Source organism: Dermochelys coriacea, chromosome 21, assembly GCF_009764565.3.
Source record: "Dermochelys coriacea isolate rDerCor1 chromosome 21, rDerCor1.pri.v4, whole genome shotgun sequence".
NCBI classification, from domain to species: Eukaryota; Metazoa; Chordata; order Testudines; family Dermochelyidae; genus Dermochelys; species Dermochelys coriacea.
In genome coordinates, this window is record NC_050088.1 from 10466001 (window position 1) to 10489091 (window position 23091).

General features: G+C 39.3%; 1 protein-coding gene across 3 annotated transcripts in view; it reads right to left on the reverse strand.

Annotated features, from left to right (window-relative positions):
* Window positions 1-203: 203 nt before the first annotated feature.
* The window catches only part of NUDT3 (nudix hydrolase 3), a 31125-nt gene continuing 8237 nt past the window's right edge, over window positions 204-23091 (reverse strand). The window contains exons 3-7 of one of the 3 annotated variants that reach the window (XM_038380351.2): window positions 22566-22663; window positions 10736-10846; window positions 4360-4404; window positions 3656-3740; window positions 204-2714 (exon numbers count right to left, since the gene is read on the reverse strand). In XM_038380351.2, the coding sequence (XP_038236279.1) occupies window positions 2536-2714; window positions 3656-3740; window positions 4360-4404; window positions 10736-10846; window positions 22566-22589 (444 nt within the window). In that variant the 5' untranslated portion in view covers window positions 22590-22663 and the 3' untranslated portion in view covers window positions 204-2535. Of the gene's footprint in view, window positions 2715-3655; window positions 3741-4359; window positions 4405-10735; window positions 10847-15954; window positions 16006-22565; window positions 22664-23091 lie in introns of those variants that run through there. The other 2 variants (XM_038380350.2, XM_038380349.2) reach the window with 2 other exon arrangements.

Here is a 23091-nt window from a genome sequence, read left to right on the forward strand (position 1 = left end):
TGAGTCCCAAATCAATTTAGTGTCATTTTGGATAAGATTACTTACATGGATATACCACACGGCTATACGATTGTTACAGAAGAACCTGAGATATTGGGGAGATGTGAATTCTATGTGGTGTTAAGGGGGAAAAGATTTATGTAAGTCAGGAACAAGGCTTGTTTTAAGTACACGGCTTTTGAATAAAGACTACTTCCACCCCAGGAGCTCAATCTTCTATTTCCAGTTAATAAGGCATAACACCAGCCACTCAACATAATTGCATTAATAGCATCAATTCATGCCACATTAAAATACTTTCTTGGCACAATTTATTTTTCTGACCCAAACAAAGAAGCCACTAGCAAGTCATTAACAATATTCTACCCTAAAGTGTCAGTTTAACAGCCCTATAAAAACATTTTTAGATTTAAGGAAACAAAAATGTGCATGCTATTGATATTAAAACTGCAGTTACTCTTTCAGGAGTACCAGCTGCTTTCTTGCAAAGCATTTGTAATGTATTAATCTATACAGTGAAGGACAAAAACTCAATTGAAGGCAGTAGATGGCTGTGTTAGGCCTGCTAATGGCTCGGAAAGAGCAGATTCTTTTACTTTCTTGTCCATTTCTGGATATATTTTTCAAGCCCTTTTCAAAGTTATGTTCAGGCTGATCAACAAAGACTAAGAAGGGACTGTACATTTGTTTCTAAGTTGAAGTGAACAGAACTGGTGTAATTTAGGCTGAATTCCAGATGCTCAGTTTCAAACTACTTGAATAATGCCTCTCGGGCTTTTCTTATGTGCTTTTTCATGTTGGTGATCACTGGCACTGCTTTTGGCCTTGCTGTCCCATACGGATTAAAGTAAGGAGAACAAGTAAAGGAACAGAATGGGATCTCAAACTGAACAGCCTCTTGCCAAAGTAGTGAAAATACCAATTCCCATTTACCTCAGCTCCAGGGATACTTCTATCAGAATTTTATATTATAAGTGCTTAATGGGAAGAAAGAATGCTCTTGAAGAGTATTTATTAGAATAATTTCTGTTAAATATAAGGAAGAGTACTGCAGATTTAATTTCACATCTTGGCTATGCTCTGAGAAAGGAGAAGTTACCAAATGCAGCAACTAGCTCCTGTCCCAAGCCAGGGATTAACTAATGCCCCTCCCAACCCTTTCCCTACCCTCCCACCCTCCAGCCCCAACCCTTTCCATTTTATTTCCCAACTAGACAACACTGTTGGCAAATCAAGACAGCATGAAACTTACATCAATAAAAAACAAAACAAACAAAAAGAACCATGAAGTGTGCCAATGCATCACGGCAACTATCCTATTAAATGATGTACTTCTCCACACTAGCATTTCTGCTTGGGAGCCAGCTGTACCTTTGTCACAGAGGATGATAAGTTTTTAACATTCTGAGTATGCTCTGTGGTGCAATTATAAGTGCTGCAACGCCTCATACAAGAGAGATTCAACATCTGAATTTTTTCCCCCAAGACTTCTTTTCAGGGACGCCCCGCACGGATTTGTGCAATGACACTCAATAAGTACAATCCGATGCTTTAGCACAAATTACAATAGCCAGTTGAGCACAGTGTAAGGCATGTGGACAAGAAGAGACACCAGCAAGATGGGAAAAAATTCCAAAACAGAAGGGCAGCATTGGTGCTTGAAGCTCCAGTTGGTTAGATCTTAACCCCACTTTGAATCCCTGATTTCTACCATTGAGGCCAAAATTCAGTTTCTATCGAAGTTTCTGAGACTGTTTGCTTTTGGCTGGGCAGTAAAGACCAATTTCTTGCATTTAATTCTAATATAAAACCAGAAATGTTGGCTGAATCTGTAGAAGGAACTGAGCACCAGGGATGTCTGAAGGTGATCAAAACTTCACTCTGATCTTAAAATGTCACTGCCCTAAATTTCAGGGGTTTATGGAGGAGAAAACTGGCCCAGCCACTAGCATGGTCACAAAAAGTTTCGTATTAAAAAAACAAGGCAAACTGACTAATTATGAAACCCTCTTTTCACAAGAAGCCCAGGTTTTAAAAAATTCCCGCAAAATTAAAAAGTTAGATTCCTCCATCTAAAAAAAATAGTTTATACATATGCGCTGAAAGTGACCATCACAGGTCTGAACAGCACCTTACAGTACAGACTAAGACTTAAAGAATTGATCTCACACTTGCAGTCCAATTAAAAAAAAAAGAAAAATGTCTGGCTATGGCTGGGATGACACATACGGGAACACTTCAGAACACAAGGCAGAGGCGAAACAAGCAGCGTCGCTCTCCAGGCCAGAGTAGCGGTGTAAAGGGAAAGGGGCACTTCATGCACAAAATGTATTTTACAAAATACATATCCAAAAAAGCAAAACACCCCACCTTGCACTAAACTGCAACACTCTTAACACTTGCTTTGCCACAGGCTGTTGCCCATGCCTTGTTCAACAGAGGAGGCATGTGAAAGGGGGTGGGAGAGGGAGGAGGAGAGAAATCCACGTTTCAGTCTATTTTCCAAAAATCTCTCTTTTATAGGGACGTCTTCAGTCATCTGATGTCAGAGACGGAGGTCTCATTAGAGTCAGTGTATGAAGTGGTCATGACAGGAGTGCCGTTGTTTGCCAAACAGCCTTGTTTCAAGGAATCAAAGTATGAGGCCTGCACTGGTTTGTGGGACTGCAGAACTTCTTTAGCATCTTCTATCTTAAACCATTCCCTTTTCCTTCCTGTGGGTAGAGGAATAAATTAGTAAATGCAATAAGAGAGCTAAAGATAGACATTTATCCCTTCTGTGAAGTTTTTACTGTTGACTAGCATTCTGTCCACGTCAACTGTGATTAAAGTGGAATAATGAAGTGGGCTTGTAGCCCAATGCCAATTCAAAAATCCCAAGAGACTTCTCTGATTAGTCTTTTGATCTCAAAGCGACTGAAGGATCCCCCTAGCCAAGTGTAACACAGATGGCTCCAACGTTCCACAAAAGATGTATCATTAGGGTAGTAAATCCACCATCCAATTGGTGGTGGTTTTGGATTGAGATTTTTTTAAAATGTTATTTCCATGATTTCTGAGTGGGACTGAAAAATATAACACCACCACCGATTTTAAGGGAATTCATAACAAATTTTGAACTCTATCATCCAACAATTTTCTCTTTTTAAATGATATGCTCCTGACAAGGAGGAAATGATGGCACTCTCCGGAACCTGGCTTAGCATGCGGAAGTGCTTTTTCCCCCCAAGGCATCTCAGTCTTCTTGTACAGCATTTGTCTCTTTGTACTGAGACCTCTTCTGATGAGAGCCTGAAAGATGAGCCCAATTATACATGGGCTTTTAAGAGTGTTGACAAACATCCTGCAGGAATTATACTGACAAACTCATTTTCATTTGGGGATCTGATAAGGATTTAAATGCACAGCTTTTAGGAGTGAGTGGTCAAACAAAAGTGCAAGAATTAGATAAAACATGAGTCTCTATATAAACCTACTGAGACGACTCTTAAAGGACCAGGGAAGGAAGAAGGAATCAACAACATGATCACATTTTTGCTTTCAAAAGAATTCAACTATTCTAACAATCACTTACAGTAGAGGGCGGGGAGTTGGCATGCTTCTGTACGAGAGGGAGGACATACACCAGTAATGCTAACAAGCATGAAGGTCTTACCAATATTGACAGAATCTTCCCAGTCTTCCAACACTTCTGTGACAATAAGTACATAAACATATGTTCTGTGTTTCCTGTCCCGATTCTGAAAGGCAAAATGGACAGGATTATGGCAGAGCAGTCAAGACAACAACACCTAAATAAAATCCTAAACCATTTTTTTTGGGGGGGAGATGAGAGACATGACCTTAAAGCAGCACCGAGAAGGTAGGATAGTGCAAGCCTTCCTTTAAGGAGTGACCTTATTTAGTCTACAGAACTACAATCAGTGGTCTCCCATTTCAAGATCAAGGAAGTTGTTCAGAAAGGGTTAGTGTATAAAATCAAGGGAATACAATAAGTGGCATTAGAATGAAATAGCATACAATAGTCCACACACAATAAATAGGCCCAACACTATTCCATGAAGTCTTGCTCTTCACTGCTGGTGAATGGCGTTATTTAATAAGAGATCTGATTTTTAATTGCTGCTGATCACCAGCCATTCCAACTGAAGTAGAAACTAAGCACTCAGCATCTCCGGGGGGGGGGGGGGGGGGGGGGAAGGAGAAAAATCAGGCCACACAAGGTGGTGCTTTTTCTCCAAATCTGGTTGTCTAGTTTGGCCAAAATGCATACCGCTGCAAGCTTAGAAAGAAGCTTCACTAAAATGACATTTCTGCAGCAAGACTTCACAACCTGAACAGATATTTCAATAAACTTACCTCAAAAATTCCTACTAATCTTCCTAACGTCCCTTTCACTCCAGCCTAGAGAAAGTACAAACAGAAGAAGGCAGTTTAATGTTTTTAACTACAGCTCAGCTCATTTCCTTATTTCCAGTGTGACAGCAAGGTTTGTAAAAACAGGAAGCAAATGTTGCAAGCAGTCAATTCACATGAAAAAAGCATAATCACCAGAGGGATGATGTAACTGTAGCACGAGCCCCAAAAGCCTGGGATCCATCTTCAAGAGAAAAATCAATTTGACACCCACATATCGAGATACCCTCAATGTTCAAACAGCTCTTATATGGGGAATTGAACAGAATGACATGCTCAGCACAGTTTGAGCCCAGATAAAACTTGCTTAAAATAAAGGGAAAAAGGGCTGAAGCTCTCTAAGATCAGCTGGCTTCGGTTTCAAAGCTGAAAATAAGTTTGTGTGTCAGATGCAAAAAGCAGTCTACAGCAACATCACCTATTCTACAGAAAGCTTTTATTTCCTTGCATCTGAGCTGAAGAAAATGTGGGTTGGGATTTCAATTGTTTTACTTTGGTCTACTTGGGTTCAAAGGCTGAGTCCACACTAGAAAACTTTAGAGTGAGAAACCTCAGGTAAAGTCGATTGAATCCTATCTACAGTACAGCTTCAATCAAATATACTGGTGGTGAATTACAAGATATGAAGTTTGCGATTCAGAATAGGACCAAATACATCCTTAAGGGCTTCTTAGGCAAAATGTTTGTTTTACCCTTTCCTTTACTCATATTGTTGGGAATGCAAATCTGTGGACTTGCTTCTCTGCTATCTTATAACTACCATAGACGTGTGGATAATCAAATTTATAGATTAAAAAAATCGCACATGTATTTAAATTGGATTTTTTATTTAAATTAAGTATAATTTTAAATACATGTATTTAAATTAAATTTAAAATATCAACCTATTATATGGCCTAACCTTACAATATCTATTACAATAAATTAGCACAAACTTTTAAAAAAATCACAATTAATCACAAGATTAAAATAGTTGCAATTAATCACAGTTTTATTCGTACTGTTAAACAATAGAATACCCATTTAAATTATAAATATTTTGGATGTTTTTCTAAATTTTCAAATATACAGAAGTACTGTAGTGCAATCCCTACCATGAAAGTGAAATTTACAAATGATTTACAAATTATTATTTTTATTTTGTTTCTGAGTTTCTGAGTGCAGTTATGTACAAAAATGTAAAACTTTAGAGCCCACAAGTCAAAGCATGAAGGGACACATGAATGTTTATGTGCCAGATGTGCTAAATACCTTGTAACCACAGCTTTCAAGAACACAGGATTAGTTAGGGTAGTTTAAAATTTAGAGTTCTCCATTACTGTTTCTAACCATCCTACCCTACCCTACCCTTCATTTAGCAATTAATTTTGCTAACAATGAAGGTTACAGCAGATGAAAATTTGTTAGTCTCTAAGGTGCCACAAATACTCCTTTTCTTTTAGCAGATGAAAAGTACATTTTAAGTTACCACTGATGTTTGCCACCTGCAGATTCAAATCAGTTCTTATAAACACATGGGGTCCTTACAGCTTCAGTTCAACAGCCTGGAAATCTTCATAGTGACACCCAATATTTAAAGTCTGAGTGCTTGTATTTCTGTATATTGGTGAATAAGGCATTTACATACCACAATGTTAACTGTGATAAGCTAATTATAATTCAAGGTTAATTGTACTACAATGGAACTGGAGACGTGCGAAATTCAAATGCATCTGTGCAGACAGCAGATTTTCTAATTCTTCATATGCTCTATTCTTACATGTAAAACTGGTGTTGGAATTCACATCAAATATTTAATTAGCTGATGCAAATTAAAGATAAAACAGCCTCTCATGAACTGATGAATTCAAATAGTGAGGGAAAAAAGTGAAAGTGGCCGCATAACGTTATTATATTTAAATGTAGAACTGTGTAGAAACCAGAGTTGCTTTTCAGAAATGTGAAATTTCCTACAGGAAAGGTTTTCATTCTGGATCTGAACAAAACGTCAGAAATGCATTTTCCTATGGAACAGAAACAATTGAAAAAAGTTCATTTCAGGAGACCTGAAATGGAATTTCCCCAACATCTCCAGCCAGTTCCCTTGCACCCTAGGGCACCCGCCCATCAGGTTGGCAGCCCAGAGAGCTGGGTAGCCAGCCATTAGGGAAGACTCACAACCAGGTGGACAGCCCAGGGAACTAGGTGGAGAGATAGCCAGCCGAGGTCCTGGAATCCTGGGGAACCTGTCAGGTGGGCTGCCAAAGTTCCTGCAGGCCCAAGGAGCCATGAATCCGTAGCAGCCCATGAGGTGGGCTGCAAAGGAGGGTCTACCTGCTCAGCCAATCCCTATATGTAGGAGGCAGATGCAGCTGTCCCAAGAATGTCTAGGGATCAATTCTCATCAGAAAGGAGCTCCTACTAGTGCCCCCATAACACAACAATCCAATTATTGCCCTTCAAAAATTTCTAAAATCAAGCGATGAGGTGAATTCATTTAAGGCTTACACAATAGTCCTGAGTTCCAGGCAACTGATACTCTGATAAGCCATCACTATGGACCACAGCCTCTGCCAAATTAGTGTTCCAAACTGGGCACCTCAGCTTCCCAAGTCCAGTAACAGATTATGTCCATCATATGACAGGCCCCCAGGCTAGCATTTTAGCACCACACAAAGTAGTTCTGTGATCATAAAACTGAGATTTAATATTTTCTGTAATTCTGTGTAAGTATTATACCTTGCACAATTATAATTGATATATTGGAATCTGATTTGCAGACTATCTAAACAAATACAGCTAAGTAGCATTTAATGATTACATTCACTGAATTAAGACGTTATAATCAGCTGCTGCAGTGATCATATAGTCCTGTACCAGGTAACTACATGCAATAGGAAAGGAGTACTTGTGGCACCTTAGAGACTAACAAGTTTATTGGAGCATAAGCTTTCGTGAGCTACAGCTCACGAAAGCTTATGCTCCAATAAATTTGTTAGTCTCTAAGGTGCCACAAGTCCTCCTTTTCTTTTTGCGAATACAGACTAACAAGGCTGCTACTCTGAAACCTGTCTACATGCAATAGATCACTCTTCTGAAGTTCATTTAGAAACGAGTCTTCATCATGTCAGCATTTGATAGATTGAGGGCAGAGGTGGAATCTGAAATCACTAGAAATACAATTGCGTGCTGCAGTGGTCAGCTGTTCCTGTAACCCTGCTCCTTTTGGCACTTTTGATGTTTGTTGAGCAGCATTCAAGCAGGCAGGTACTTCACTCAAAGCAACTCAACCCTGCTAGGCTGCCACAGTTTGAATTACAGTCTCATTCAGCAGCAATACATGTGAGCAAGCGAACACCGGCTGAGTAAGAGGGGATTATCTCAGCCAGCCCAAACCAGTTTCTTCACTGAAAATGGAGCCCATTCCAAGGCTTCCTTTCAACCACTGAGCTGTCATGGAAAGAAAGCAGCTTCTCCAAGGCTCTCAGCTGCCAGAGAAAGGGACGGCCAATGCAGACTTATTTTAGGATTTGAAAGGTGAAGCCATGGATCTGCTCAATGAACCTTTGACTTCAATATCAAATAGCTTAATTATTAATAGTGATTTCTTCATAAAGCAGGGCTGTGTCCCCAAGTAGAACATTTTTCACTAGCCTTGTTAAACTTCACCATTTGTCTTTTGCCAGCATCATATTTTGCTGTATTCTTGATTAGTAGCAGCTCAAAGTTCAGTGTGCCATGTTACAGCTTGGGAACAAGAAAACTGAGTAGTTTCTCCTCAATTTCAAAGACGTGAGCAGATGAAAAATGCTACCATCATAAAAAACAAAACAAAAAGACACCCCAACAAAAATAGACTTCAGAAGAACTAGTGGGCTTTGGGAAGAGAGGTTCTTTTTAAAACATAACCATTTTATTCTTTCCATGGTATACAAGCAAATAATTGCTCTGAAAGACGCCTGGGTGCTGCCAAGGATTTTCACAAGCACAATTAACCCCACCGGCATTTGAAACCGAATGCCATGGGCCTAGTTACACAAAGAAGGTGAACAAAGTACAAAGTTCAATACCCTGCCCCACAATCCTCCTCACTACACAACTGGGGGAGGAAGATAATCTCGGCTCTAACCTTATCTGACTTTCAGCACAAAGCATAATATGAGGGGAAGCAGGTGTGGACATTTTTGAGAAAAAAAAACTCTCAAGCATTCTTCAAATACTTGCAATATTTTAGTTGATTTTTAAGTACTTCAGAGGTACATGAACCCACTTCTTTTACAGGAATTAAATAGGGTACCAATTGTGTGGTTAGTTAATTTTAAAAAAAATGGCAGTTACTTCCTAATACAGATTTTTTTGGAAGAGTTAAATAGGAAAAACATTTTGATATTAGGAGGCTTAGAGTTTACACAGCAGGTGGTATACATAAGGATTTTTAATTCTGATATGTAGATTTTGAGGACATCTGAATAGATACACAGAACACAGGAACTGCTGTATTAGACCAGACCAGGGGACCACTTAGTTCAGCATCTTGTCTGACAGCAGCCATTTCCAGACGCTTCAGAGGACAATGCAAGAAATTCTATAGTTGACAGATATGAAATAAACTGCCTATGGGGGAAGTTTCCTCCAAACTCTCATCAGTTAGCTGGTGACTTATGCTCTGTAGCATGATGATTTATAACCCTTACAAAAACATTTTAAGTGTTATTTTATGCAACTGTGGACCCCCTTGCTATCTATATGAACATCTAATCCTTCCCAAACCCCTGAACAGCTCTTGGCTTCGGCTAATCTGTGGAACTCACTGTTAGAAATCATGTGTGTTATGTAAAATAATCTTTTATCAGTTTTCAATGTGTTGCCTTTTAATTTAATTGAATGTACCTCATTCTTCTCACTGAAGAAGAGTCTACAGGAGTGCTCAATTTACTTTCTCTATATAATTCTGTATACCTGTCACCTCTTCTTCTAGAGCAGTCCCATATGAGAGAGAGCTAAATGATAAGAAGTCTTTATATGCCTCTAATTATTTTCATGGCCAGTCTCTGGATATCCACACAGGATTTAAAAAACAAAACAAAATCTGTTTATTGGGCCAAAACACTATTTTAATTTATTCCCCAATAAATGGGCCTCAATGATTTGAAAGGTACCATTAAAAACTTCTATACTAACTCATGGACAATTCTGTAAGGACAGGTCTTTTCTGAAGCTGTTTTTTTAAGAAACTGCATTTTATTAACTATGCAATGTAAAATTCAACCTAAAACAATATAGCTTTATTTTAACTTCTTTCAGTTGAAGGTCTCAGATAAAAGGCAGTGCTTCTTTTGAACAAGAGAGCCTTTTTTAAACAACTGTACTACCTTTCTTCTCATTTCCTATTTTCTTCCACTGTCTGTAACTTTGGCATCATGCATGACCCTGCCCCTTTCTTCTCCTCCTCCCACAACTATCTTGTCTTCAAACCTATTGTTTCTGCAAACATCGTCTTAACACCACACCTTTGTTTTCTCCCACCTAACACTAACACAACATTATTTCTTTATTTTAAAAAAACAGGATACCTGCATTATATTTGGGGTGTGTACAGGAAAAGCACCAGCAACCATTTGAAAAGACATTTGAAATTCTAGTAACAGTAGCCAGGAACTGTATCAATCTATTAGATACAAAACAAACAGGACACAAAAGACTACTGAAAGTTAAGGCAGGACCAGGAACGGAAAAGATTGTCTCTTCACAGCAAGAAACGAGATGGGACAGTCAAACTTAAATCATTGTATAGCTTTTGGGGGACCTATGAGACATACCATGCCCATATTACGAAAGAAATTTTATGTATTTTTCACAGTTAGATGAAGGAAAAAGATTAGACATACATCTGTAAGTTTCTTAAATAGATACCAAGACCCCCAATCAATCAATCTTAATTCTATTTGTGATGAGAATATTCTGTCTTGCGCCCAACATATCCTGTAGTGTTCAGTTTAGAAGTAATACACTTATAGAACTGTAGTCAGTCCTCTATTACACATGAGCTTTGCACTTGGCTTTAAATGATTTTTACCCTTAAGGATATGAAGATAGAAAAGTACAGTAACAGACTCTGTCAATAACAATGCAAGCACTATTAGTACCTGTAAATAAATTGCCGGGATACTGAAAAATGAACCAACAGGCTGAAAATATTTATCACCACATGCAGATTATTTTGGCAGCAGGGGAAGGGAAGGGAAGGAAAGGAAAAACAAGAATGGAAAAGAAGAAGAAAACAGAACCAACTACCAACCACAGAGTGATTCCAGGTGTTCTATTCTTGTTGGGAACATACCTCTTCGCAGACTTCCCGCACAGCAGCCACGCTGGGCTCCTCCTCAGGCTCCATGCCACCTCCTGGGACAATCCATCTATCTGGATGGCGACTACTGCTCACCAAGAGCACCTGCCAATGAAAAGGGTTATATTTCAATGCAAAACAGAGTGCAACTGATATGCATACTCTCATGGCAGTATGCTTTTGTGGGACTTGGCTTAAAAAAAAAATGCAAGTTCTCATATATGACCCCTAAGACTGGTCAAATTGGGGTTCTGAAAAATATTCTGCTTCTTCCTTCTGACGCCCAGCCTTCCCTAACCCCGTCCTATTTAGACAGTTGCACATACTTATTTTGTAAGCTACTTGAAGTTCTCCAAAATATTCCAACCACTACTACCCTGGAACAGGGATACTCAATCTTGAAAAGACAAAATAAATGGAGGCCGAGCACCACAAAATTAAGGTTAGCAATTTGACTTGGCATCACAAAGCTGCATCATTGCAAGTCAATGTCATCACATACTGTTTAAACTTCAAGACACGTCACAATACAGTATCATATAGTCAAGACACTTTACCACTACTTTGCTCCTGTCCATACCTACATTACATGAAATGGGATTTTTTTTTTTTTAAAGTTGGTTGGCCACAGAATTAAGGTAACTTGCCCTTGTAAACTGCTAATTTTGATAGTTTAATGGAAAGATTTTCAAACTGGGTGCCCAACTTCCCTTTTGCCTTTGAAAAGTTTCCCCCTGAATGTACATTCTATGCAGTACTGCACTAAAAGAACAAACACATTAGGCAAATAATTGCACACCTTTTATTTAAAATTAAATGTGTATCCCAACTCTTATACCCCTTTCTGGCTGCTGAAAAGAAGAGATGTTTCTCATCCATCACTCTTCTTCTGACCTGTGGGACTGATGGGAAGGGATCCTAGCTAATCCTGTCCATTCTCTCCCTGCTGCCTTGTGCATCAGGCACCATAGGAAGGAGTCCTGTGATCAGCACTCAGTTTCCTCTGCCTCAGATAAGGCAGAATATAAAAAAAAATCACCAATTAGATCTGTGAAACGCAATATCTGAAATATCAGAGTTTCATCAGCATAGAAAGAGTAAACAAAAACCATGTTCCTATTTCAACAGAGTTGAGTTTGTGAACTAGCAAAATAGGTTTGAACATATCTGAGTAGGAGCAATTCAAGTTTTGCCCTAAATATGTATTTTTGGGGTGGTTCTTTGGAGCACCTTTTACTCTAATGTTCTGCTATGAAATATAATGTGGTTTTATTTGTTTGCTTATCCTCTCCCATAAACAAATGCTAACTGTTAATCCCAGCTGGCTGAAAGTTCCCCCAAGGAATACCTGGACATTGTGTTTACTCAATCCAGCTGTGATTCATCCACAAGGAGAAAGACAAGCAAAAACAAAACCTGTGATGTTTTCCCAATTTTCTACGTGACATTTATTCACTCATTCTACTCAGAGCCATCATGTTACTTCTCTCTATTTCACAGGCACAATTACCAAAGTAGCTCTGAACTAATGCAACCATTCCACAAACTTTCTGACATACCAGTCCAATTAGGTTACAGGCCAACTGTAACAGTTTCACTCAAACATTTCAGAGCTAAGCTGCAGAAAAGTCTAAGCCTATGCCTTACTGTGTAAATGCTGATTTATAAATATTTAGTAAGAATTGAAAGATTAGAGCAAATTAGTATGAGAAATTCTACATGCATATGACTGTACATATGGCATTCAAAAGTCACATTTGTGTGGAAAGCAAACTTAAGATTTACAGCATTCCCTCCACTTTTTACTTTTGACAGTTTATATAGTCTTGTCTAACAACTGATCAATTTGCAAAATAATGTTTTTTCTGTTAGCTAGAAAGCTTACTCACAAGTTGCACTAATATTACACAAAAAACTATGTTAAAAGAACATTAAGGTTGCAAAATCAAGCACTCCAAAGTTCAGAAATGCCAGAATTAAAGTTGCCTGTGAGATCTTAACTCAGCCCTCTTGTGTGTTTGCACTGTTAAACAATCTTTAAATATGTGATCATGTACCATTTTTTCCATAGGACCCCTTGCCTCGTTTCAGTGCACACTTATCAAGCAGTCAGTCAATATTTTCAGAAGCTCCCTGATCTCAGTTCCAGTAACCTGACCCAGACCCAGCACCACCCACAGCAACCCAGAGCTGCAATTACAGGTAAAATCCTGCTCAGCCCCAAACTGGAATGTGCCCAGTGCAGACAGAATCTTTCTGGAATTTAGCTGCTAAAATCTAAAGCCTATACTGAGCATGAGCAAACTGCAGTTTTTAAAAAGCTTATAAAACTTAGCCAAATTCAAGCAGATTTTCACAGGGATGGCAAAAGGAACACCCTTGGCACGCAAACCACCAGCCCCCCCCTGTGAAATTTGTAGTCACTACTGCAAAGCATGGGGCAACAGAGTGTCTAAGAAATGGTCACCACAATTTAACAAGGGCAAAACATTTTCCCCTAGCCTTGTTCTCAGAAACAGCTAAACTATTCTGGCTGAATTTTCTAAAATACTTCAGCATGAGGCAGACACCCAGAATGGAAAATTTCAGCCCAAACAGTTAAGACAAAAGTTATAAGCAACTGAAAACAGGGTCACAATGAGAAGCATCGGGCAATCTTAGTAATAGTTGGTGAAAGCAGACCCACCTATAATAAATATGGTGAGCCCATTTTTTGAATTTGTTCAAATAGTGAACACAAAGATATTGAGGTGTCAATACCAAGAAAATACACATCAATTATTGGGAGTGGAGCACATCCACCCTGACTGAATTGGCCTTGCTAACACTGGTTCTTCACTTGTAAGGTAACTCCCTTCTCTTTATGTGTCAGTATATTTATGCCTGCTTCTGTAATTTTCACTCCATGCATCTGAAGACTTGGGGTTTTTTTAACCCATGAAAGCTTATGCCCAAATAAATCTGCTAGTCTTTAAGGCGCTACCGGACTCGTTGTTTTTGTGGATACACACTAACAAGGCTACCCCTCTGATACTTGAAAGATACTCGCAAAAAGAAAAGGAGTACTTGTGGCACCTTAGACACTAAAATTTATTAGAGCATAAGCTTTCGTGAGCTACAGCTCACTTCATCGGATGCATTGCGAATACAGACTAACACGGCTGCTACTCTGAAACTTGAAAGATACTGTGATCTTACTAGATCTCACACTGTTATTCTAGAGGGTGCTGGCAGCAACAGCTATAGTTAAGGCTGCCTAACCCTCTTCATTGTTATAAACTGGGGAGAAAGATGTCATTTTGTCCACTTTAAGAATTCTTACGTCCATATTGTTGGAAATCTCAGTCAAGGGAGGGGTTTGCCAGAGTGTCAAAGATATGCCTTCTGCCATCCCCATGAGTATCTGTCCAAATTTGGCCCAGTTATAAACTTCTGACAATCTCAATACGCACATGCTCAGTAGAGGATCATTAAGAGTCTGGCATGTAAATTCTCTGAAAATTCCATATATACACTGCTCCATTCCCACACAGCCCCTACTTTCCAGCCAGACCACACAGGCACCATCCCCACACTGCAACTGAACATGCTGTATTATGCGGTTGCAGGTTCTGAACCCATGAGTCTACCTGCAATTGCTCCTCTGGGAGCTCAGGGGATGCCATGGCATCAGGCAATCAATGGAGATGATTCCAATGCCCCCACCTACAGGTACCCAGGCAGCATGAACAAGGAGATAGGGCAAGGGTACAATAGCTGAGGCGGGGCAGAAGGGTCTGGAACCCCTCCAAAACCTAGAACTGAGCTCAAGATTCCTAAGTGCTGACCTCTGAAGAACCACCATCTGTGAACCTCACTGGCAAAATGTGAGCTCACTGGGTTCTTTTTTCTGCAGAACACACCTTTCAACTAGTGCAATAAATGAGGCAGGAGTTCTATAGACAACCCTATGCAACCCTGATTCAGTCCCATCCCTCCTATGTACTGAATGAGACAGGTCCTGTAAGAAAAACAAATGTGTTAATGTAATTAAGGACTACCATAATGCATACAGGGGTTCAGTTAAGGTTGAATGGGCAGCCTAAATTTCAGCATTTTGAGTGCTTAATTTTGCAACCTTAATTTAAAAAAGAGCCTTAAAAAAAAAATTCAATATATTTAGATTGTGGAAACAATCAGCATATTAGGCACTCTCCAAAAGGCAACACAGCCCTTCCCCCAAAAATCACTTGATCCATTTAAATCACCAGCAACAAACCACAATTGTTACATACAGAATGCTAGCTTCAGATGTGCACAGCGTTTTCAATATTAATGACCCTATGACTCTATTCATAATAGAGAAGACTGGGATTCCACTACAATTGTCAGCAACTCCATACACAACCACCTCTGATTATAAACTGATATTGGGCCATTATGTAAAAATGCCACCTGTACTAAGGAGCCCATGTCATCTTGTCATCACAGCGTCTTCTTCTATTACATTGCTAGACTGGTACACTATACTGGTTTATCACCAGTATTCCATATAAAGGAGCCTGGATTAAAGATTCCTAACTTCAGGTCAGCCAGTAGTACTGGGGGCAAAAGTGAGACAAATACAATGCTGTCCCCTCCTCCATTTCAAAGAGAAAGTTGTCATGATTTACCCAAAATTTAAGAGAAGCAATGGCAAGAAAGAAGGGAATATCTATTTTCTAGTCAAGGTAAAATATACCTGTCTGCAGTAGCTACTAATTTCAATTTGTAGAGCCATCTCCAAAACAAAACCTGAGGCAGACCCCTGGAATATCAACAGAGCATACCCACTTGTGATCAATTTGCAGTTGTGCGGAAATTCAAATAAAAAGACTTTATCTGCTAATAAATCACAGTACTAAAGCTTTTTAAAAAAGAGTCCGACAGTGCAGAACAAGGTAGTGCCCTAATTAACACCCAACTCCTAATGTTGACCTTTTAGATGTGAACAACAATTTTACAGCACTTAAGTTAGCTTCACTCTTTAATGTTACTCAGAAGACCCTCAGTAACGGAACAGTTGGACAACCCTCAGCGAGAAGCAAAGTCCTGTCATTCTCACACTCTAGCATAGCTTGAACGCATACTTGAAAGAAAGAGGAAATACCCGCATAGCAGGAGGAGGAAACATGCTCTACAGGGGGATGATTTTTGATACTTTAAACAGGATATTGCCACTAATCAGCTCTTACCAGACAAAAACCTAGACCAAAGTGAAGTTGTGACATTGTTGTGTTCTTCGAAAGCAAACAGGATGTACACAGGGAAATTCATACATCTAAAAAGTTGAACTCCCCAGTAAAAGCATGCAGCTCAAAGGTCTCAAGTAAACTGGATAGTATGATCCAAGACTGCATGTAAACAGAGAAATAAAGACAACTTTAATGTTTTACAGTCTGCTGGTAACCAGTTTAAAAAAAAAATCACAACTACTGTAAAGTAACATTTTTCTGTAAACCATTAAGAAATACTTGGGAGGAAGGATAGGAATGCCACTTACAACCCAAGATTGAAACTTGAAAAATCCACCTCTGAGTGGAAAGCTTTGCCAGACAAAGTGTAGAAGACTAAAACATCAATTTCTACAGAATTCAGTTTTTAAACAATTATGTTTCTAGTCATTCTAGTATGAGGATAAGCTTCAAACCATGTACTGCATATATTTAATTATTTGCTAGTGTAAATAGGACCCAAATGTGCAGGTGAAAAATGTTTTTCATGTGAAAGATGCAGGTGCAGCGATGGAGATTCTGTCCTTTCCCTTGCCCCACCTTCACATGGTTTTAAAATGTACAAACTTGTGCAAAGCTCTAAAGGGAATATTTATACTTTAAAACTGGTGTCCCTGAACAACGGCTTCACAAATGCGTTAGTACAAGTCTCTTCCCCATCCCAAACAGCAGCGCTGAAAAGCCTCTGGCATCTTCCCAGAACCCACTATTTTTGTGTTAACTCTCCTGGCCTGTAGAGAAAGCAATGGTAAAAAATTTCTCAACATTATTTCTGTGCTAGAGAAGTTTCTGGCCCACTCAGCTGAAGCGCAATCTCTCATCTACTAGCCCATACTCATTTTTGGCTTGCTGTGGCCTTCATTCTCTACTTCTAAGACCAAGGTTAAGAAAATTTAACTCCTGGCCCTTCTGCCACTGGTCAAAATGTCAACTCAAGTCCAATACATATTTCAAGTAACATGATGTAGTTTTTACAGCATTTCTTCTTTCTGCAAAAATAAAAAATTAAATGCACCTGATAGTACAACGCACTGCCAAGAGGCCAACAGTTATTATCCACCTTATCTTTCAGAATACACAGCTTTTATGTTTGAGATAGTAAAAGCTATAGCCTCAGTTTTATAGTGAAGTTAACAAGGGGGTAGGGAAGCTTGTAGATTAGACCCACAGAGCAGCCAACTAGCACTTCTTTTCTATTGCCCAGACAACCCTGCAGGGAAGGGGGCCTCATGTGGCTTTAGGAGAAAGCCTGGCCGTCTTTCCATTCACTGTCAAAAAGCAGCTGTAATTAAAACAAAATCCCTCCTCTGTTCCCCCATCCCTATTCTCTAACACAGTCCTTTAAAAACCATAAGCATTTCAAGTAGAGTTACTAAAATATGGAGAAAAAAGAACGAGGACTATTTGTGGCACCTTAGAAACTAACAAATGTATTTGAGCATAAGCTTTCGTGGGCTAAAACCCACTTAATCGGATGCATGCAGTGGAAAATACAAGAGGAAGACACACACAACCATGAAAAACGGGTGTTGCCATACCCACTACAACAAGAGTGATCAGTTAAGGTGAGCTATCATCAGCAAGAGAAAAAAAAACCTTATGGAGATTTGCTAGCAAACACCTGTATTACAAGAAATAAACGCAGAATTCTATAAAGAACTAAGGCTTCTCCCAGCTTGATTTATCAAAACCAATAGGGATTACAAAGAAAATGCCTGGCACTGATATTCCTATAACTCTTCCTTCCATCACCCGCACCCTCGCTTCCTGGCAGTATTCCTTTTCTGCAGTGAGATCATGGGGGTGGGGAACAGTACTTCTTGCAAGCAATCTGGCTAAACAGTAGGGTTGCTGTAGAAAGGTCTCTCGACTATGCAGCAGACCCAAACGTAGCACACAATTGACACACCAAAATGAAGATTTGTCCTTTACAGAACCATAGAAAATAAAAACACAGCTGAAGAATTAACCAGATAGCAATGGCAGCCTGGTATTTAATATGTAGCTTTACTGGTAAGAAAGATGTGAAAGAAGAAGTCATCAAGCTTAACCAATCTCATGACAAATCAAAGGGCTCCATTAGTAGCTATGTATGTACTTGCACCACTTAAACACTGCTTAACATTCGGACGTTTGTATTTCTTAAGAAAATACCACAATTTTATTTTTAAAAATGTTATTTTTAAATTTTTCCCCTCCTCCAAGAAATTTGAAAGTAAGAGCTCTATCCCTACTCATTTTTGTTATTTTCTATTTTTACCACAGATTCTAATGCAATTAAAATTAACAATTTTGAAACAAACTCTGACATTAGCACAGTTCTGGGAATAAGATTGGTTAATGATCTGCTGATGCAGAGGCAGGAGAAAGAAAGCAGGAACACAAACACATTATAGGTTTCAGAGTAGCAGCCGTGTTAGTCTGTATTTGCAAAAAGAAAAGGAGTACTTGTGGTACCTTAGAGACTAAAATTTATTTGAGCATAAGCTTTCGTGAGCTACAGCTCACTTCATTGGATGCATTCAGTGGAAAAATACAGTATCACCTCACTCTCCCTCTCAAAAAACCCTACTACCCCAATGGCTACAGTTTTTTTCTCTAATTTGTTATTAATCAAACAGGCATATACGGGGATTATTACAAGAATCAAAAGGTGAGTAAGGAAGAAATGGAGGCTACAACTGGTCATACTGAAAGGTCAACTGTCAGGCTGAAAGGAAGTTCCCACTGGAGTTCCTCAAGGATCAGTCTAGGGACCAATCTTATTCAACATTTTCATTAAATTGCCTTGACACAAAAAGTGGGAGCGTACTAACAAAATCTGCAGATGACACAAAGTTGAGAGGTATTGCCAATATGGAGGAGGACTGGAATATCGTACAAGAAGATTTGGAAAACCTTGAAAACTAGAGTAATAGAAATGGGATGAAACTTAATAGTTCCAAATGCAAGATCATGCACTTAGGGACTGACAACAAGAATTCTTGCTATAAGCTGGGGACGTATCAGTTAGAAGCAACCGAGGAGGAGAAAGTTCAGGGCATATCAGCCGATCACAGGATGACTAACAGCTGCTAATGTGATATGGCTGTGAAAAAAGCCTATGCAATCCTAGGATGCATCGAGCAAGATATTTCCAGTAGAGATAGGGAGATGTTATTACCATTAGACAAGGCACTGATGAGATCTTATCTGCAATACCGTGTGCAATTCTGGTCTCCCATGTTTAAAAAAAAAAAAAAAACTCAAACTGGAACAGGTTCAGATAAGGGCTACTAGGATGATCAGACAAATGGAGAACCTACCTTAGGTGAGGAGCCTGGCTTGTTTAGCCTAACAAAATGAAGGCTGAGGGGAGATATGATTGCTCTCTATAAATATATCAGAGGGATAAACACCAGGGAGTGAGAAGAGTTATTTAAGTTAATGGTCAAGGTTGGCATAAGAACAAATGGATACAAATTGGGCATCTACAAGTCTCTAACCATCAGAGGACTGAAGTTCTGGATCAGCCTTTTAAGGGGAGTCGTGGGGGTAAAAATCCTAATTGGCTGCAAGACTGAGTTTGATAAATTTATAGAGTGGATGGTATGATGAGATTACCTACAATGGCATATGGCCCATCTGTGATTGCTATAAGCAAATATCTCAGAGGGCTGAAGATGGGAGAGTAGAGGGGGAGGGATCTGAGTTACTACAGACAGTGCTTTCCCAGGTGGATAGCAGGTGGGTCTTGCCACATGCTCAAAGTCTAAATGATTGCCGTATTTGGAGTTGAGAAGGAATTTTCCCCTAGGTCAGATTGGCAGAGCCTTAGGCAGTTTTCACCTTCCTCAGCAGCAGGGGGCACAAGTCACTTTCTGGTTTGAATTAGAGTAAATGGTGAACTCTCTGTAACATGAAGTCTTTAAATCAAGATTTGAGGACATCAGTATCTTAACCAGAGGTTATGGGCCTATTACAGGAGTGGGTAGATGAGGTACCATGGGCTGCAATGTGCAGGAGATTAAACTACATGATCACAATGATCCCGTCTGGCCTTAAAGTCTATGAGTTATTTTCTAAACAAAACAAACCCACTCACCCATTGGCCAGGAAAGGCAGGCCAAATGTTCGATCTAAACTACTTGACAACATCCTAATAGACTTAATCATTACCTTCCTCAGAAATACATAAACAAATGGCAAAAATATCCTGGTACCATCACGTCATGGTGTCCTACATAATCAAAGCATAAGCAGTTTCCATTTATGCACTGAGATTCCCACATTAAAGAGGGAAAATCTAGCCTTCTACTATCTGTGATTAACTCCCTATTACAGTCAGTGCAATTTAAAGATGTAGTCTACATTAATCTAATCTATATCAACTACATAAATACTTGTATGGATGGATAGGGTTTCTATGGCCCAGTATATAAACTGTGTTTCTAATTTTATGAATATTCTAAACCTAAATGAAAAAAACAGACAAAACTTGGTTGGGCTTATGTTAACGTGTCTTTCATTGTCTTTACAAGTCTTTCCAAAAAGAAAAGGAGGACTTGTGGCACCTTAGAGACTAACAAATTTATTTGAGCATAAGCTTTCGTGAGCTACAGCTCACTTCATCACGTCTTTGTAATATCAAAATGGATAACCAATAAACTGTCACATTCAGAAGCAGTTTTATTACATTATACAGCAAACTGACTTTGATACTGCAAACCTTTTAAAAAGTGCACCGTTGGCACCATTTTAGAAGATGGGCCAGTTTTAGAACAGATAACATATTACATATGCACACAGAGAAACAGTACTTGATCAGTCTGTTTTCTGTACCATCTAGCACAGTGGTCCCCAAACAGTGAAGTGGACCCTCTTAGGGGGGCATGGAGGAACATTCGGGGGGGGAGCCCAGCAGAGCCTGGGCCAGTCCCAATGTGGGGCAAGAGGTGCCATCCAGCCCCACTCTGCCCTCAGCTGTTCCAGTCCCGCTCCCAGCTGCAGCTCCACTCCCAGCCCAACCCCCCAGCTCACGGCCCCTTGCTCCCAACAGTGACAGGGGGGGGGTGCACGAGGTAAAAAGTTTGAAGACCACTGATCAAGCAAGTGGATTTTGTAGCATTATTTTCCAACTATCATTTTCAACTATCAACTCTTAATCTGGCCTTAATGTTGAATTTGTTTAAAAATACATCATTCTAAGTCCTTTGTGTTATTTTCAGTCCATTTTTCAGTCCACCTTAAAAAAAAATCAGACCTTCACAAGAACTGTTCTATTCTGCTCATGAGAATTATCTTATGTCTATGCCTATTATGCATCCAGAATGTTCCTGAAGTGCTTTACAAATTTTATTAAGTGAACATAAGGATCATATAATACATACACACATGAATGGTCATTTTGCCCATCAGACAAGCATGGCCACCTTTGGTCAAATGGTTAACCCAGTGCACAATAATTTAGTGCAAGAAGACAACAAACAACATCCATTTTTCAACTATAGTATAATACATTGAAATAGGAAGAATATAATTATCAAAGTTTGCATTTGATCAGCCTGGGGCAGCTAATGCCTTCACCTGCCAAGCTTGTAATCCAGTAATACACTATCACTAGATGTCTTACTCCACTATCTCTCGTTACACTGGTGGTTTCTGTTATTCAGATTTTTTTCAAAATAATCCTGTGAGAAAGTATTATACTTTACAAAAAAAACAACCAGGCAGAGAAGTGAAGTGAGCTCCATACCACACTGCAAGCCAGTGGCAAAAGGTGGAAACAGAAGTCCCGACTCCCCAGATTCCTATTCTAACCACAGCATGTTCTAGAAGCAATAGTCATGAAGTACTAGCATCAGACAAAAGTACCTTTTGGAAACGTCCTAAAATTCACCAAGTATTTCAGTATACCTCAACAGTGTGATGAAAATTTATTCCCATTGTTGCATTATATTTAAAAATACTCAAGTATATTAGACATCTACAAAATGAAGAGGAAGTTTACTTCAAAAAAAGTATATAATAGCTATGCAGCCATTACACATGCTAGTTTTACTAGCAAAGTTCATTAGTGTTTCTGCAACTGAGACGAGGTGAGATTTTCACCAAGTTCAGCTAAAAATAGAATAGAATGTTTAAAAAAATACACAGAGTCTCTAAAATTTGCCTGAAAGCAGTGACAAAGACAGGGCACTGTTTCTCAGAAATACAGCAAAAATTGAAGAGAAGATGAATTGTTCAGTTCTTTCAATTGCAGTATTGTCTCTGTTTGTATAGGGACTCGTACAATGTATCTTATATCTTGCTTGGAGCCTCTGGGGCTACAGCAAAAACAATCCAAAATAATTTCTTCCTCCACGTACCCCCATGTACAGTTTCTTCCAGTTCCTCTACCTCCCTTATGTACCGCAATGAACCTTGGCTCCATCACTGGTGAAACATATTTCAGTGGTTCCTTAGAGGGTACCTTTAAAAGAGAGCAACCACCTTCTCAGCCAGGCATTTTGTATCAGGCTTAAGCATTGTGGCTGTTAATCTTTCCTCACTATTCTTGCTAGTAAGACATTCGTAAGGAGACGGTCACTTACTAGAACCTCTTGCCAGGGGCACATCCTGTAGACAGTCCTTATGGTTCCTTTTGGAGAAGGCCTTGCAGGAATCACAGCTCATGGCAAAGTGCCCTTCTCTGAAGCATAAAAAAGGTACTTATGCAAATCCAAAGAAGGGAAAGTAGCAAGACAAACATCTTAGGCAAGGTCCAAGCCAACTCAAAACCAGAAAAAATTCAACCAAACAAGTGAAAATTATTAAATTAAACTAAAATTAAAGCATGTACAATACTCAAATTACAGTTACTTAACGTACTACTTACAACTTCCCTATGCAAAACTAACATGACTGAAAAGGAGAGGCTGGTTTCCATGACTACTTTGGCAGGCAAAAACAGGGGAATTGAGAGATGTTAAAGAGGTGAAGGATCAATCCTCAGTTTATACATTGTAGCTATTGAGGAAGTTCCAGGCACCTCTCAACTACAGCTCAAAACAAAAAACTCACTGTTCACTGCTTAGTCACGGCTAAGCATGTGACTTCTACAGTGTGGCTTCATGGAGA